The 18343-nt window shown below is 35.8% G+C and overlaps 1 protein-coding gene across 1 annotated transcript in view; it reads left to right on the forward strand.

Annotated features, from left to right (window-relative positions):
• The window catches only part of DNAH12 (dynein axonemal heavy chain 12), a 235342-nt gene that overhangs the window by 126352 nt on the left and 90647 nt on the right, over window positions 1-18343 (forward strand). Inside the window, exons 31-35 of the mRNA XM_032647909.1 lie at window positions 6349-6458; window positions 9005-9188; window positions 9321-9461; window positions 12812-12895; window positions 13448-13636. Coding sequence (XP_032503800.1) covers window positions 6349-6458; window positions 9005-9188; window positions 9321-9461; window positions 12812-12895; window positions 13448-13636 — 708 coding nt within the window. The remainder of the gene's footprint in view (window positions 1-6348; window positions 6459-9004; window positions 9189-9320; window positions 9462-12811; window positions 12896-13447; window positions 13637-18343) is intronic.

Consider the following 18343-nt stretch of genomic DNA (forward strand, 5'->3'; position numbering starts at 1 on the left):
TATTCCTAGGTATTTTATTCTTTCTTGTTGCAATGGTTAATGGGAATGTTTCCTTAATTTCTCTTTCTGATTTTTCGTTGTTGGTGTATAGGAATGCCAGAGATTTCTGTGCATTAATTTCGTATCCTGCAACCTTACCAAATTCATTTATTAGTTGTAGTAGTTTTCTAGTGGCATCTTTAGGTTTATCTATGTGTAGTATCACATCATCATCAAACAGTGACAGTCTTACTTCTTCTTTTCCAATTTGTATTCCTTTTGTTTCTTTTTCTTCTCTGATTGCTGTGGCTAGAACTTCCAAAACTATGTTGAATAAGAGTGGCAAGAGTAGACATCCTTGTCTAGTTCCTGATCTTAGAGGAAATGCTTTCAGTTTTTCACCATTGAGTATGATGCTTGCTGTGGGTTTGTCATATATGGCGTTTATTATGTTGAGGTAGTTTCCCTCTATGCCCATTTGCTGGAGAGTTTTTATCATAAATGGGTGTTGAATTTTGTCAAAAGCTTTTTCTGCATCTATTGAGATGATCATATGGCTTTATTCCTTAATTTGTTAATGTGGTGTATCACATTGACTGATTTGCATATATTGAAAAATCCTTGCATCCCTGGGATAAATCCCACTTGATCATGGTGTATGATCCTTTTAATGTGATGTTGGATTTTGTTTGCTAGTATTTTGTTCAGGATTTTTGCATCTATGTTCATCAGTAATATTGGTCTATAATTTTCTTTTTTTGTTATATCTTTTTCTGGTTTTGGTATCAGGGTGATGGTGGCTTCGTAGAATGAATTTGGGAGTGTTTCTCCCCCTGCAATTTTTTGGAAGAGTTTGAGAAGGATCGGTGTTAGCTCTTCTCTAAATATTTGATAGAATTCACCTGTGAAGGCATCTGGTCCTGGACTTTTGTTTGTTGTAAGATTTTTAATTATGGTTTCAATTTCATTAGTTGTGATTTGTCTGTTTATATTTTCTAATTCTTCCTGGTTCAGTCTTGGAAAATTGTAGCTTTCCAAGAGTTTGTCCATTCCTTAGTGGTTGTCCATTTTATTGGCATATAGTTGTTTGTAGTAGTCTTTTATAATCCTTTGTATTTCTGCAGTGTCAATTGTGATTTCTCCTTTTTCGTTTCTAATTTTATTGATTTGCGTCCTCTCCCTTTTTTTCTTAATGAGTCTGGCTAAGGGTTTATCAATTTTGTTTATCTTCTCAAAGAACCAGCTTTTAGTTTTATTGATGTTTGCTATTGTTTTCTATGTTTCTATTTCATTTATTTATGCTCTGATCTTTATGATGTCTTTCCTTCTACTGACTTTGGGTTTTCTTTTTTCTTCTTTCTCTTGTTGTTTTAAGTGTAGGGTTAAATTGTTTATTTGAGATTTTTCTTGTTTCTTGAGATGAGATTGAATTACTATTAAACTTCCCTCTTAGAACTGCTTTTGCTGCATCCCATATATTTTGGGTCGTCGTGTTTTCGTTGTCATTTGTCTCTAGGTATTTTTTGATTTCCTCTTTGATTTCTTCTGTGATCTCTTTGTTATTTAGTAGCGCACTGTTTAGCCTCCATGTATTTGTGTTTTTTACAGTTTTTTTCTTGTAATTGATTTACAATCTCATAGCATTGTGGTCAGAAAAGATGCTTGATACAATTTCAATTTTTTTTAATTTTCTGAGGCTTGATTTCTGACCTAAGATGTGATCTGTCCTGGAGAATGTTCCGTTTGTACTTGAGAAGAAAGTGTATTCTGCCAATTTTAGGTGGAATGTTCTATAAATATAAATTAGATCTATCTGGTCTATTGTGTCATTTAAAGCTTGTGTTACCTTATTTATTTTCTGTTTGGATGATCTGTCCATTGGGGTAAGTGGGGTGTTAAGGCCGCCTACTATTATTGCATTACTGTCGATTTGTCCTTTAATGGTTGTTAACATTTGCCGTATGTACTGAGGTGCTCCTATGTTGGGTACATAAACACTTATAATTGTTGTATCTTCTTTTTTTTTTTTTTTTTTTTTTTTTAAACATTTATTTATTTATTTATTTTTGGCTGTGTTGGGTCTTCGTTTCTATGCGAGGGCTTTCGCTAGTTGCAGCGAGCAGGGCCCACTCTTCATCGCGGTGCGCGGGCCTCTCACTGTCGCGGCCTCTCGTTGTGGAGCGCAGGCTCAGTAGTTGTGGCTCACGGGCCCAGTTGCCCCGCGGCATGTGGGATCTTCCCGGACCAGGGCTCGAACCCGTGTCCCCTGCATTGGCAGGCGGATTCTTAACCACTGCGCCACCAGGGAAGCCCTGTTGTATCTTCTTATTGGATAAAGCCTTTGATCATTATGTAGTGTCCCTCTTTATCACTTGTAACAGTCTTTATTTTAAAGTCTATTTTATCTGATACGAGTATTGCTACTCCAGCTTTCTTTTGATTTCCATTTGCATAGAATATCTTTTTCCATCCCTTCACTTTCAGTCTGTATGTGTCCCTAGGTCTGAAGTGGGTTTCTTGTAGACATCATATATATGGGTTTGTTTTTGTATCCATTCAGCCAGTCTGTTTCTTTTGTTTGGAGCATTTAATCCATTTACATTCAAGGTTATTATCAATATGTATGTTCCTATTACCATTTTCTTAATTGTTTTGGGTTTGTTTTTCTGGGTCTTTTTCTTCACTTGTGTTTCCTGCCTAAAGAAATTTCTTTAGCCTTTGCTGTAAAGCTGGTTTGGTGGTGCTAAATTCTCTTATCTTTTGCTTGTCTGAAAAGCTTTTGACTTCTCCATCGAATCTGAATGAGATCCTTGATGGGTAGAGTAATCTTGGTTATAGGTTTTTCTCTTTCATCACTTTAAGTATATACTGCCACTCCCTTCTGACCTGCAGAGTTTCCTCTGAAAAATCGGCTGATAACCTTATGTGGATTCCTTTGTATGTTATTTTTTGTTTTTCCCTTGCTGCTTTTAATATTTTTTCTTTGAATTTAATTTTTTTTAGTTTGATTAATATGTGTCTTGGTGTGTTTTCCCTAGGGTTTATCCTGTATAGGATTCTCTGTGCTTCTTGGACTTGGGTGACTCTTTCCGTTCCCACGTTAGGGAAGTTTTCAACTATAATCTCTTCAAATGTTTTCTCAGACCCTTTCTTTTTCTCTTCTTCTTCTGGGGCCCCTATAATTCGAATGTTTGTGTGTTTAGTGTTGTCCCAGAAGTCTCTGAGATTGTCTTCAATTCTTTTCATTCTTTTTTCTTTATTCTGCTCCTCAGCAGTTATTTCTACCATTTTGTCTCCCAGGTCACTTATCTGTTCTTCTGCCTCAGTTATTCTGTTATTGATTCCTTCTACTGTATTTTTCATTTTAGTTATTGTGTTGTTCATCTCTGTTTGTTTGTTCTTCTGTTCTTCTAGATCTTTGTTAGGCATTTTCTTGTATTTTCTCAATCCGTGCCTCCATTCTATTTCCAAGATTCTGGATCATCTTTACTGTCATTACTCTGAATTCTTTTTCAGGTAGATTACCTCCTATTTCCTCTTCATTTTTTTGGTCTGATAGGTTTTTACCTTGCTCCTTCATCTGTGACATATATTTTTTGCCTTCTCTCTCTTTTTTTTTTTTAATGAGTGGGATTGTGTTCCTGTCTTACTGGCTGCTTGGCCTGAGGCTTCCAGCACTGGAGCTTGTAGGCTCTTGGGTAGAGCTGGGTCTTGGTGCTGAGATGAGGAACTCTGTGAGACCTCACTCTGATGAATATTACCTGGGGTCTGAGGTTCTCTGTTACTCCAGTGGTTCAGACTTGGAACTCCTACCACAGGAGCTTCCACCCAGTCCCCAGCTCATGACCCAAGATCCTGCAAGCCATGTGGGGTGGCAAAAAAAAAAAAAAAAAATGAGAACAATAGCAAAGTAAAAAATAAAATTAGACTAGGAAACTTAACAGATATGTTAGAAAGAATATAAAAATGAAAATATAGATGAATCAGCAACTGGAAGATACATCAGTAGCACAATAATAAAAAAGAGGAAGAGGGAAAAGAAAAAAAAGGTGAGGGGGAAGGCCCTGGCTGTGGAGGATGGGGCCTAAGCAAGGGCAGGGTTTGGGTGGTGGATTGGGCCAATGCTTAATACCCACGGGGCTGGAAAAGGCCCTGGGGCTGTGGAGGGTGGGGCTTAGGTTCAAGGAACAGAAGGGGCCCAGGCATGCCCCCCACCCCTGGTCTCAGAGGACAGGGGACCTCATCTGGGAGCCCAGTAGGCTTCCTGGGCTCGAGTGGGCAGGGAAAACACCCTCCTCTCCTCTCCTGCTCCTCCAGTGTGGGAGGACCCCTCCTACCTGCCTCTCCTGATCTCCCTGACCTCCCTCCTATGCTCCCAGGACCCACACGGGGCTTTGGAGCTCAGCAGGCTCTGCAGCCCGAGTAGGCCAAGCGATCACCCTCCACTCCTGTCCTGCTCTTCCCGGAGAGTCCCTCTCACCTGCCTCTCCTGATCTTCCCTGCCTCAGGGGTGCCAATCCTGTCTGGCCTCCACTTCTCCTCCCCTGTCAGTCCCCCTATGTCCTACTGGTTCACTTTGGGGTTTCTCCCATCTCCTTGGGCATTGGAGTCCCCCACCAGCTGAGAGAAGGCGCCCTAGTTGTGGGGAGAAGCTAACTCCACGTCTTCCCACACTGCCATCTTGACTCCAGCTCCCCAATGAATTCTTAATTTCACATATTTTATTGTTTTCAGTTTTAGTGTATCCAATTTGGTTTTATTAAGAGATTCCATATCTTTGCTTAAATTCTTCATTTTTCATCTGTTTTTTGTCATATTGTCCATTTTTTAATACATTTATAAAATTTATTTATTTATTTATTTGCCTGTGCCAGGTCTTAGTTGTGGCACACGGGATCTTCATTGCCGTGTGCAGGATCTTTGTTGCAGCATGTGGGCTCCTTTAGTTGTGGCATGCAGGATCTAGTTCCCTGACCAGGGATCGAACCCGTGCCCTCTGTATTGGGAGCACAGTCTTAACCACTGGACCACCAGGGAAGTCCCAAAAGTTAGTTTAATGTTTTGTCTGCTAATTATAGCATCTAGGTCAACTGTGATTTTGTTTTATTTAATTTTTTTTTTCTACTGATTATCAGCTTTTTTTTCCTCATGACTTGTATTAAAAATTGTGGGGCTTCCCTGGTGGCGCAGTGGTTGAGAGTCCGCCTGCTGATGCAGGGGACACGTGTTCATGCCCCGGTCTGGGAGGATCCCACATGCCACAGAGCGGCTGGGCCCGTGAACCATGGCCGCTGAGCCTGCGCGTCTGGAGCCTGTGCTCCGCAACGGGAGAAGCCACAGCAGTGAGAGGCTTGCATACCGCAAAAAAAAAAAAAAAAAAAAAAAAATTGTATAGAAAATAATTGTAGAGGCTGAACTGGTATTATTTTCCTACAGAAAAACCATGTTCTTCTTTTGTCAGATAGCTAGATTGAGCTGTTGATCAGTTCAATCAGGAGTTGACCTAAGCCAGAGTTTTGTTGCAGAATTATTGAGCTTTAGTTTACCTCTGGTTTCAAATGTCTTTATAGTGAAAATTGTCCTATTGTATAATAAGGCCCTTCCTATAGCAGCATTCTGGGATATAAGCATCTGAAGACTAAGAAAATCTCTCTCTTTGTGCCTTTCTAGCTAAGACTTTGATTTCTTATGTCACTTCAGACTCAGCAAAAGCATAGGCCATGGGAAAACCAGCTTTGCATTTGAGGCTCCTCCAGTTTTATGAGGTTCACATAAGTCCACATGACCATTAAAATATCTGTTATTTTCTCCTTACTTCAGCAAAGTCCCTCTGCCTATAGCAGGCTCAATCCAATGCCCACCTATGTCTGTACTTGCTCCCAGAGGCAAAATTAGCTGTTGATCTGTGTTCACCTAGGAAAGGCTCATCCCTTTCTGAAGTTTAATTCCTTTAGACTTATCTGCATCCAAAGTTCTCCTGTATCTTTAAAAGCTTTATAATTTTTGTAACCTCTGTTTATTTCTCTTTACTATAGTGTGAAGGATTGTTTGGCATGTCCTTCTATATCCTAACCAAAAGTGAAATTCTGGAAAAACTATTAAGAGGAGTTGTTTTCATGCAGTGTACACCCAATGCTATGGTGCCATGATCATTGATAACTTATAATGGGGAATACTAATATTTTTAAAGTATTTTAATTTTATTTGTTCCTCCTTTTAATTAAAAAATAAAGTTTCAAGAAATAATTTATAAATATAAGAAGATACAATTTCTTATTTCTAAATGAAAAGTCTACATTTATAAGACATGAATGACATGATTTATAATACGATTTTGTAGAAATGCATTCCATTTTTCTTTTATTTTAGGAATTTTTGGAATGTGCTCATGAAGCCTGCAAAGTACATAATCTTCAGCCTGTTAAATTTTTTCTTGAAAAAATGATTCAGGCATATGAGATGATGATTGTTAGACATGGGTAAGATTATAGATTATAGATAGTGTGCCAAAGTTAGATGTTGTTTTTTAAGTTAAACTATTAAAACAACTAAAATTTGTGAACTAAAAGACTCAGCAAACTTTGTATGCGAGGTAGGCTAGGGAACAACGCCCCCCACCCCCATCTCCATTCCAGTAGCTTAAAAACAAAGGTTTATTTCTCTCTCATGTTACCTATCCAAAAAGGAGTGGTAAGGAGTACTCATTAGTGATGTAGCACTAATGACCACCACAATTTGCCCTTTTGATCATCAGATATGTTATTTGCTGTACTTCATGCACATAGAACACACTTTTCCTTTCCCAGGGAGACAACCTAAAAGATCTGATCAATCAATGAACCAGACTCAAAGTATAGGATCTCTAGGTGATGCATGATAGTTTGTGTATCAGATTTGGAAGCTGTTCTTGCTCCAAAGACCTAAAACTACAAAGACAAGTTATCTGCCCTGCATACATCCAGTATTATAATAGTGGGTTTACCAGAGCAGGATTATCAGAGCAAATACTCCCATTTAGAAACTGAAGAATGGGAGACAAAGCCAACACTTGTCAGTAGCAGTTCTGAAACCCAGCTGTGCGTGTGGGAGCCCAGTTCCAGAGATAGATTGTGAAACTACTGGAGTTTAAACTTCAGAACCTCTTATTAGTAGAGGCCCCTCCAGGGAGTCATAATCATTTTATATATAATTTATTGGAAAGGGTGTCATTAAAGTGGCGGTGGACATTTTTGTATTTGTAATTACATATATATTTTTTTCCTTAGAGAGCTTTCCCCACCAATTGTATAAACTGAAATCCCCATAAAACCTGGATCTATTTCTGCTTGATTTTGCTCCCTGAGAGAGTCTTTCCAGTAACCTCTGCTCTGTGGACTTCGGTTCAACCTTTTGAGAGGTCTTTCTATCTCCATTTTCTTCCCTGGTCACATGTGAGGTGGACAATAGAGAAAATATCCTTGGGAGCTGACAAATGTTTTCAGCCCACTTACTGCCTATAGAAAGTTGAAATCTCAAAGGTCATGATTTTTTAAAGGCAAAATTAAAAAAAAAAAAACCTTTGTATCATATAAATTTTCAAACATATGTAATAATAGAGGGAATTAGTACAGTCAACCCTCGTGCATTCAGTACCTGAGTCTTCTTTACATCTTAAACATTCACATGTGTTTTAGCCTAGACTCATGGTTTCTTTGTCAGTAAACCCTCTCAAAAACTATTTAATAAGTTTTTTTCTATTTGATTCCAGGTAGTTCCATGTGCCAGTAGCCACAACAATAGTCCTTATTAAGTCATACCTTTCTAAACTTCCTTGTAGTATCCTTGAACATATTAGGCTTATTGATTTGATCCTTGATACTAGGCTGAGTTGATCTTTGTTGTTCAAAGATTTTCTCAATTTATGTTTTACCAATTGCAGGTGAGAATAAATGACCTCATTCAATCCCTCAAGTCTCTGAATTTCTCAACTCCCTCTACTTTCATTCCTGCTTGCAAACTGACCATATTTTCTTAAGCTTATTTCTTTTTGTAGTTCCTTGTTAAATACAGCCATCAGCTGCCAATATATACTAATAATATTCTGTTCACTATCCTTTTCCCCTAAAACTACAATTTCATTAGATATATTATCTATCTTCCAGGTTATCTCAGGGATAAATTTACCGAATGTTTGATCATTGCATAATATTAATTGCCAATCCTTTGGCCACCACCCACAACCTAGCCTCTAAGCCAGTGCCACTTATTTTAGTCTTTTTTATTATGGCAAGAAAACCTTTTGCCCTTCTAGTTACCAATTTCTATCAGTAAGGATGGACTAGGTTATTCCATAGAAACAATCAGCACCCAAATCTTAGTGACTTCAAAACAAATATGTATTTCTCATTTGTACTGTTTCCATTATAGTTTAACAGAGAGGTTCTGCTCATCATAATCACTCAGGTCCCAGGCTGTTAGAGCAGCCACCATCTCAGCATTGTGGGTCCCAGGTGTGCTAGAGGGAAAGGAGAGCTCTGTAAGTTCCCTCACTGGCAATTATCTATCCCCTAAGAAGTAACACTCATCATTTGCCCTTATTACTCCTTAGTTACCTAGTATTCATTCCCACAAGAAAGTGCGGAATCCTATGCGCCAGGAGAGGAGATTCAGAAATATTTGGCAAGGAGCACTACAGCAAGTGAAATCTTGAGGAAAAGTGAATCGTCTCCTCTCCTCTGCTTAGGAAACCCCAAGTCATTAAAAAAATTTTTTTGAGTATGCAGTTACTAAGTTTCCATTTTCATTTGGAAATTTTTTATTCTCTTTTGTAGATAATGGTATTAATGTCGAGAATTTGATTTAGAGATCAACCAGTTAAGAAGTTAAATGTATTTCCCTTATATCTGAGAAAAATTAATATAATTTCAAAAATTATATGTAGTAATTATCATAGGGTAAAATTTCACATACCAATATATAGGGAAATAATTTAATTTACCATTATTTTTTAGAATTTTATTGTATAATGACTTCTTTTCCTTAATAGTTTTATGCTAGTAGGAGAGCCTTTTGCCGCTAAAACAAAAGTTCTGCATATGCTGGCTGATACTCTAACTCTTATGAATGAACGTGGCTATGGAGAGGAAGAAAAGGTCATTTATAGGACTGTAAACCCCAAATCCATTACTATGGGCCAACTTTTTGGACAATTTGACCCCGTGTCCCATGAGGTAATCTACAGTATAAACATTCTCCACTTTCATTGACAATGCACATTAAGCCAAGAAATTTGAAATGTTTTTGTATTATCACTTTATAATTTTTTAAGGACACTTTCCAACACTTCATTTTTTCCTCCTCAGTGGACTGATGGTATTGTGGCTAACACTTTTAGAGAATTTGCCTTATCAGAAACACCTGACCGGAAATGGGTTGTATTTGATGGTCCCATTGACACTTTGTGGATAGAGAGCATGAACACAGTATTGGATGATAATAAAAAGGTAAATCATCATTATTAAAAGCAAAACAGATGCACAATATGAATATACTTAACACTACTGAACTGTAAAGTTAAAAATGGTTAATATGGTAAATTAATTTTTTTTACCACAATTTAAAAAAGCAAAGCAGATGCAGATAGGCTTAAACAATGTTATGTGTTCAACAGCTAATCATCTCAGACTATATATTTAAAATAAGGGATGCAGCAAATTGAATAAGTTTATAAATTATCTTTTCAATGAAAACTATGCTGTAGTAAATTCTTTGCTTAATTTTTTAATTAGAATGCAAGTATATTAAAATTACTGTATTAGCAGCAAGGCATAGTAATGTAATGGGTGGCAATAAGTTAAGCGACTACAGTGTTAAGGTTTCTTATAGAACTTTAATATTTTAGAAGAAAATAAAAAGCCCTCATTCTTTTTTGAAAACATCAGTTGCTTCAGTGCTTATATGTGGTACATTACCTTAAACCTATGAGATATACAAAAAAAGAGAAAATGGAAGTCTTCTAGTATTTATTTTAATTGAGAGATAACATAAGTATAAAATGTGCACTAACTTTAAGTTTAGATTCTAAGATTTTTTTACATATGTGTACACTCACATAACCATCACCTAAATAAAAGTGCATAAAATTTATTGTGCCCTACAAAGTTCACTCATGTCCCTACCCAATCAGTATACCCTCCCCAAGGGGCAATCACTATTCTGACTTCTACTCTGATAAACTAGTTTTGCCAGTTCTTGAACTTCATATAAATAGAATCATACTCTTTAGTGTTTTCTTTCATTTGGTCAATATAGTGCTCTGTGATATTTATATTGTAGATCCATTTTATTTGTTTATTATTCTTTTTGTGTCTGTATTAGTATTGTGTTAGTATATCAATTTATTTTTTTGCTTTTATGAAATAATTATAATACTAAATAAACAAACTAATTTAATTAGCATTCAAACATATACTCCAGTACTTTATCATAGGTGGTTAGTCATTTGTTCATATTCTTTTTTTCATTCATTCAGTTAGTCATATTGATTGAACTAAAGGGGAAAGTAAAGAGAGGAGAAATAGTGATGATTCAGAAGAGAGGGGTTAATCAGTCCAGTCAAGTCTAAGGATTCAGAGCCAAATGGAAGGATTGTTTCATATTGGATGAGAGGAGAGCAGGAAAGGTGAATGTATGGCTTTCATAGTGGAAATTTGAAGGCAAATCCTTTTGATGCTTTATTTTTTCTTTGTGCAGTGGCAGGCCCTGGTTCTTTGTATACTCAAGGAGAAAGGGGAAGATTTAAATTAGCCATCATGGAAAATGGGAAAGACAGCTGCCTGGGAAAACATAGAAGCATATCTGAGTGTTATAGAGAACCTGATGGAGTTAAAGACCATGAATTATAAACTATAGTGCCAAGGTCTGCCTTTGTGAGATTTTCTCTACCAATTTAAGCACCTTGGATGTGGGTGTAGATAATGTTGCCAGACTGGAAATACAGAAAGACTTTAAAGATATTGGCATGAGAACGATAGAAGTGCTGGACCATAGAACAGAAGCTACCTAAAGAAAGAAGTAAAAACAACAGGGATATGAAAATCTCTATGAAAATGAAGAGCAAATATAGTAGGAGTCAATGAGTGAGAGAGCTGGATGGAGCAGAGACTTGAATGCTCAGAACTGTGTAGTGTTCCAGGAGAGAAGGTCCCAGGTAGATAAGGTAGATGGCTGGAGTGGAGTAGGGGAGAAGTAAGTGAAGACAAGGTAGTTAAATACCGGAGGCAGGGGGTGGGGGTGCTGTAATGAGATGTTTCCCCTTATGAACATTGGATCAGGCCAGAGTTATAGTAGAAAGAGACTGAGCCAGATGCCAAAGGCTTTAGCCAAGCAGGGGTTGTCAAAGGAGCAAGGGCTGTAATAGAGGATGGAATAGAAGTAGTTGGGAAATAGCATGGGGGAGCGAGGAGAATGTTGACTCCCCCTCCCAAATTTGTAGCAAGAAGGAGAATGTTTGCTGAAACAGCCTGGTAGAAACTTAAAAGTATTCTGGACAAGCATTGTCCAATAGAACTTTCTGTAGTGATGGACATATCTGCACTGTCCAATAAGGTAGCTACTAGTCACATGCAGCTATTGAGCATTTAAAATGTGGCTAAGTGCAATAGAAGAACTGAATTTTAAATTTTATCTAATTAAAGTGAAATATAAATAGCCACATATGATTACTGACTGTCTTATTGGACAATCCAGCACTAAACTGTTCATTCATTTTACAGGTAAGAAACAGATCCAGAAATGTTAAATGCTGAATTGTTGACGAACTAGATAGGGGCAAAATTGGGATTAGAGTAATGAATCAGAGATGAAGCACTGAAAAATAAATGTAGAGGAAGAATTTTAAAGACTTAATAATGCAATTAATTTGGGGTATCAACAGTTTATAATTATTACCAACATTATTAAAAGTTAATGATAATTCCAAAGGTGGAAGCCAAGGAGATTGAGGGGATACAACGGCTTTAATAATAATGGACAAGATAGGAATTTGACAGGAAGGACACAGTTGATAAATTCAGTTTTTCACATATTTGATTAAAGAGGAATGTTTTAGATTAAGAGAGACCAAGAGGACATGGCAAGCCCAATGCATAGTCCTTGATTGAATTTTGGTTTGAATCAATCAGTTGAAAAGACATTTGTACAACTGAGAAGATTTGAGTATTGGCTGAGTGTTAGATGATATTAAGGAATTATTGGTAATTTTGTTAGATGTGATAATGTTCTTGTGGTTATATAGAAAAGTCCTTATTTTTAAAGATGAATATTGACATATTTGGATGTGAAATGCCATGATGTTTGTAATGATCTTTAAAATACTTTTAAAAAAGACTAAGTAAATATGGCAAAATGTTAACATAGGTTAAATCTACGAGATGGGTATGTGAGTGTTCATAGTATTCTCTATTTTTTCTATTTCTCTTTTTTTATTAATAAAAAATGTCTTATGACAACTTTATAAAATCAGGAATATTTCATGTAATTTTTTAATAACAAAAGCTGACGTTTGTATAGGATTTTATTTTTTTTCAATATATCATGTAGTTCCCCTCTCCCTTAATTCTATGAGAGGAAAATTATCCCTTTTTATAGAGGAAGAGACTGAGAGTCAGAGATATTATATATTTGCTTACATAGTAAGTAATTGACAGAACTACACCTAGAATTAAGATTTTTTCTGGCTTCCATTCTAATACTTAATCCATTATATCATAGGAGATACTTAAATAGAATAAATTTTTACCTGAGGAGGTTGAGATTTTTTTAAAATAAACATTTGAAAAATTATTGCCTTCAGCTCTGCCTTATGAGTGGAGAAATCATTCAAATGTCCCCTCAAATGAGTCTCATCTTTGAAGCAATGGACCTTTCCCAGGCCTCAGTAAGTTCATAATTTAATCTAACAGTAGTTTTTGTTTGTTCATTTATTTTGTTTGTTCATTTGTTCACTTTGTCAATAAGTACTTTTTATTGTGTCAGAAAGCGAGTTAGGCACAAGGAATACAAAGATGAATAAGACACAGTGTATGCTCATTTAGGGAGGATGAGAACCATGCTAATAAATATATATATATTCCAGTACAGAGCTACATGTTAAGTGCTCTAAGAATATGGAGGGGGCGAGCACCCAAGAGAGGAATGGGTAGAGGAGGACGACAATGGAAAATGTTTGAGTGTTTGATCTGGTTTTGAGGGGTAAGACTTCTCCACAGAGACTTGTTGGGGCTGGGCATTCCAAATCATGACAAGATAACTTATAGAGACATGGAGCCATGCCATATCTGGGGAACTGTAACTGCAAATGGTTTCATCTAGTGTATGTGAATGCTGTAGAGGAAGATAGGAGCCAGATCATGAAGGACCTTATAAGTCATGCAAAGAATTAGTTAATAACTACAAGATTAGTAAAGGAAAACTTGTCTTTTTTCTGTAGCCTGCCACTGTAAGCCGCTGTGGCATGATTTATTTGGAGCCCTCACAGTTGGGATGGGAACCACTTGTGTCTTCTTGGTTGAATTCACTGAAAGGACCTCTACAGGAACCAGATCATCAAGCTCTTCTGAGAGGACTTTTTGACTGGTTAATACAGCCCACTTTAAGTCTTCGTAAGAAAAAATGCAAGGTAACACTATAATTCTCTTATACACTGAAATTTCTTTACTTTCCATTCAGTTTGACTAAGTCTAAAGTCAGAATGGTAGGATAAATAACTAAAATCAGTTTCTCCTTAGACTTGTAGTATCCACTTTTTTAAAAAATTGAAATATTTATTATGACAATCCATGATTCACATGCAGTTGTAAGAAATAATACAGAGAGATCCCACATACACTTCACGTAATGTCTCCCCATGGTAACATTTTGTAAGACTGTATTATAATATCACAACAAGGATATTGACATTGATAATATCTATTGATCTTATCTACATTTCCCTAGTTATACTTCTACTTGGTGTGTGTGTGTGTGTGTGTAAATGCATTTAATTTTTTAATTTAAAAAATAAAAGTTATAATACTTAAAGTGTACATGTTGATTTGATATACATATATGTAGTGAAATGATTACCACAGTCAAGCTAATTAACATATCTCCTCAAATAGTTAACATACTTTTGTGTGTGTGTGATGAGAGCACCTGAAATCTACTCTCTTAGCAAATTTCCAGTACTGGTACATATTGTATCAGGTATTATTAACTAAAGTCATCATGTTGTACATTAGATCTCTAGACTTATTCATCCTGCATAGATGTAACTTTGTACTATTTGCCCAGTATCTCCCCATTTCTCTCACCTCCCCACCACTGGTAACCTGTTTTACTCTCTGCTTCTTTTTATGTGTTCAGCTTTTAGATTTTGCATACAAGTGAGATCATGCAGTTTTTTCCTTTCTATGTCTGGCTTATTTCACTTAGCATAAAGTCCTCAGGTTTTGTTTATGTTGTTGAAAATGGCAGGATTTTCTTTTTTAAGAATGAATATTATTCCATTATATATATACCACAATGTCTTTATCCATTCATCCACCAGGGGACACTTAGGTGTTTCCATATCTAGGCTATTGTGAATAATGCTTCAATGAACATGGGAGCACAGATATCTCTTTGAGGTACTTATTTCATTTCCTTTGGGTGCTGTATCTAGAGGAGGCATTGCTGGATCATATGGTAGTTCTATTTTTAGTTTTTTGAGGATCCTCCACACTGTTTTCCATAATGGCTGGACCAATTTACACTCCCACCACCAGTGCATGAGGGTTCTCTTTTCTCCATATTCTCACCAACACTTATTATCTTTTATCTTTTTGATAATACCCATCCTAACAGGTGTGAGGTGATATTTCATTTTGGTTTCGATTTGCATTTCCTTGATGATTAGTGAGGCTGAGTGGCTTTTCATATATGTGTTGGCCATTTGTATGTTGTCTCTGGAAAAAAATGTCTATTCAGGTCCTATGCCCATTTAAAAAATTGGGTTGTTTGTGTTTTTGCTGTTGAGTTGTATGAATTCCTTATATATTTAGGATATTAATTCCTTATTATATATATGATTTGCAGATATTTTTCTCCCATTCAGTAGGTTGCCTTTTCATTTTTTGATGGTTTCCTTTGCTGTGCGGAAAAGCTTATTAGTTTGATGTAGTCCCACTTGTTTATTTTTGTATTTTTGCCTGAGCTTTTGATGTCATATCCAAAAAAATCATTGCCAAGCCAATGTCAAGGAACTTCCCCACCCCCACCACCATGTTTTCTTCTAGGAGTTTTATGGTTTCAGGTTTTACATTTAAGTCTAATCCATCTCAAGCTGATTTTTATGTCTCGTGCAAGGTAAGGGTCCCATTTCATTCATTTACATGTGGACATCCAGTTTTTTCAACACCAGTTATTAAGGAGACTATCCTTTCCTCATTGTATATTCTTGGCACCATTGCCAAAGATCAGCTGACCATATATGGTTGGGTTTATTTCTACTCTGTTCCACTGGTTTATATGTCCGTTTTTATGCCTCTACCATTCTGTTTTGTACTAGAGCTTTGTAATATAATTTGAAACCAGGAAGTGTGATGTGTCCAACTTTACTCTTCTCTCTTAAGATTACTTTGGCTATTTGAGGTCTTTTGTGGTTCCATACAAATTTTAGAATTGGTTTTTCTATTTTTGTAAAAAATGTCATTGGAATATTGATAGTGATTGCATTGAATCTGTAGCTCACTTGGGTAGGATGGACATTCTTCCAATCCTTGAGCACAGAATATCTTCCCATTTATTTGTGTCTTCAGTTTCTTTCATTACTGTTTTATAGTTTTCAGTGTACAGATATTCCACATCCTTGGTTAAATTTATTCTTAAGTATTTTATTCCTTTGATGCTATCATAAATGGGATTGTTTTCTTGATTTCCTTTCTAAATAGGTCATTGTTGATGAAAAGAAATGCAACTGATTTTTGTGAGTTGGTTTTGTATCCTGCAGCTTTATTGAATTTATTAATTCTAAAATGTTGTGTCCCCCTTCCCTCCCATCTCCGTGGAGTCTTTAGGGTTTCTACAAATAGGATTATGTCATCTGCAAAGAGAGATAAATTTACTTCTTCTTTTCTGATTTGCATGTCTTTTGTTTCTTTTTCTTGTCTCATTGTTCTTGTCTCATTGTGCTAGTACTTCTGGCGCTGTATTGAATAAAAGTGGTGAGAGGGGGCATCCTTGCCTTGTACCAGATCTTAGGGGAAAAGCTTTCAGTTTTACCCAATTATGATTTTAACTCTGGGATTTTCATAAGTGGCCTTTATTTTGTTGCAGGGATTTTTATCATGAATGGATTTTGAACTTTGTCAAATGTTTTTTTCTGAATCTCTTCGGATGATTATGTGGTTTTATGTTTCATTCTGTTAATGTGTTGCATCACGTTGATTGATTTGCATATGTTAAACCAACCGAGGATCCCAGGGATAAATCCCACTTGGTTATGGTGTATTCTCTTTTTGATAAGTTGTTGAATTCAGTTTGCTAGTATTTTGTTGGGGATTTTTGCATCTACATTCATCAGAGATACTGACCTATAGTTTTTTGTTTTTTTGTTTTTTTCTTGTGGCGGCTTTCTCTGGCTGCTGGCTTCAGAGAATGAGTTCAGAAGTATTCCCTCTACTTCTACTTTTTGAAGAGTTTGAGAAGGATTTTTATTAATTCTTCTTTGAATGTTCGGTAGAGTTGTGAAGCTGTGAAGTCATCTGGCCCTGGGAGTTTTTGTTGGGAAGTATTTGATTACGACTTCAATCTCCTTATCTGTTATTGGTCTATTCAGGCTTTCTGTTTCTTCTCTATTCAGTTGTGGTAGGTTGTATGTTTCTAGGAATTTATCCATTTCTTCTAGATTATCCAATTTGTTTGCATATAATTGTTCATAATAGTTCCTTATTATTTCTTTTTATTTCTGAGTCATCCATTGCAATGTCTCCTCTTTCATATCTGATTTTATTTATTTGAGTCTTCTCTCTTTTTTCTTGGTTAGTCTAGCTAAGGGTTTGTTTATTTAATATATTTTTTTAAGAAACCAACTCTTAGTTTTGTTGATTTTTTTTCTATTGTTTTTCTAGTCTCTATTTGATTTATTCCTACTCTGATCTTTATTATTTCCTTCCTTCTGCCAACTGTGAAATTAGTTTGCTCTTATTTTTCTAGTTCTTTGAAGTGTAAAATTAGATTGTTTATTTGAGATCATTTTTCTTTTTTAATGAAAGTGTTCATTGCTATAAACTTCCTCTTAGTACTGCTTTTGGTGTACCTCATAAGTTTTGGTATGTATTGTTTCCATTTTCATTTGTCTCAGGATATTTTTTTGATTTCCTCTTTGACCCAGTGGTTGTACTTATGTTATTTAGTTACCACATATTTGTTAATTTTCTCTCTTTTTTTTTTTTCTGATTTCTAGTTTTAATCCATTGTGGTCAGAAAAGATACTTGGTATAATTTCAATCTTCTTAAGTTTCTTAAGACTTGTTTTGTGATCTAACATGGGGTCTATCCTAGAGTATTCTTTGTGCACTGGAAAAGCATGTATATTCTTCTGCTCTTGGGTGAAAAGTTGTGTATATATCTGTTAGGTATATTTGGTCTATGGTGTTCAAGTTCACTGTTTCTTTACTGATTTTCTGTCTGGATATTCTATTCCTTATTGAAAATGGGATATTGAAGTCTCCTAATATTATTGTATAGCTATCAGTCTCTCCTTTCATATCAGTTAGTATTTGTTTTATATACTTAGGTGCTCTGATGTTGGGTGCATATGTATTTACAGTTGCTTTATCTTCCTATTCAATTGATCATTTTATCATTATGTAATAATAACCTTCTTTGTCTCTAGAGATAGTTTTTGACTTAAAGTCTACTTCATATTATTTAAGTATAGCCATTTCTGCTTTCCTTTGGTCACAGTTTGCATGGAATATCTTTTTCCATCCCTTCATATTCAGCCTATGTGTGTCCTTAAATCTAAAGTGAGTTTCTTATAGACACCATACAGTTGGATCTTCGTTTTTTTTTATCTATTCAGCTGCTCTATATCTTTTTACTGGGGAGTTTAACCTATTTACATTTGAGCTATCTATTGATAGGAAAGAATTTACTATTGCTATTTTAAAAACTATTTTCTGTTTATCTTGTAGTTCTTTTGTCCCTCTTTTCTATCTTGCTGTCTTCCTTTGTGTTTTGTTTTGTTTTGTATTGATAGGATTTGATTCCTCTTTTTCTTTTGTGTAGCTTCTATACGTATTTTCTTTGTTGTTACCAAGGAGCTTACATATATTCTCTTAAAACAGGGTACTTTAAGCTGATA

Source organism: Phocoena sinus, chromosome 11 (genome assembly GCF_008692025.1).
Source record: "Phocoena sinus isolate mPhoSin1 chromosome 11, mPhoSin1.pri, whole genome shotgun sequence".
Lineage (NCBI taxonomy): Eukaryota > Metazoa > Chordata > Mammalia > Artiodactyla > Phocoenidae > Phocoena > Phocoena sinus.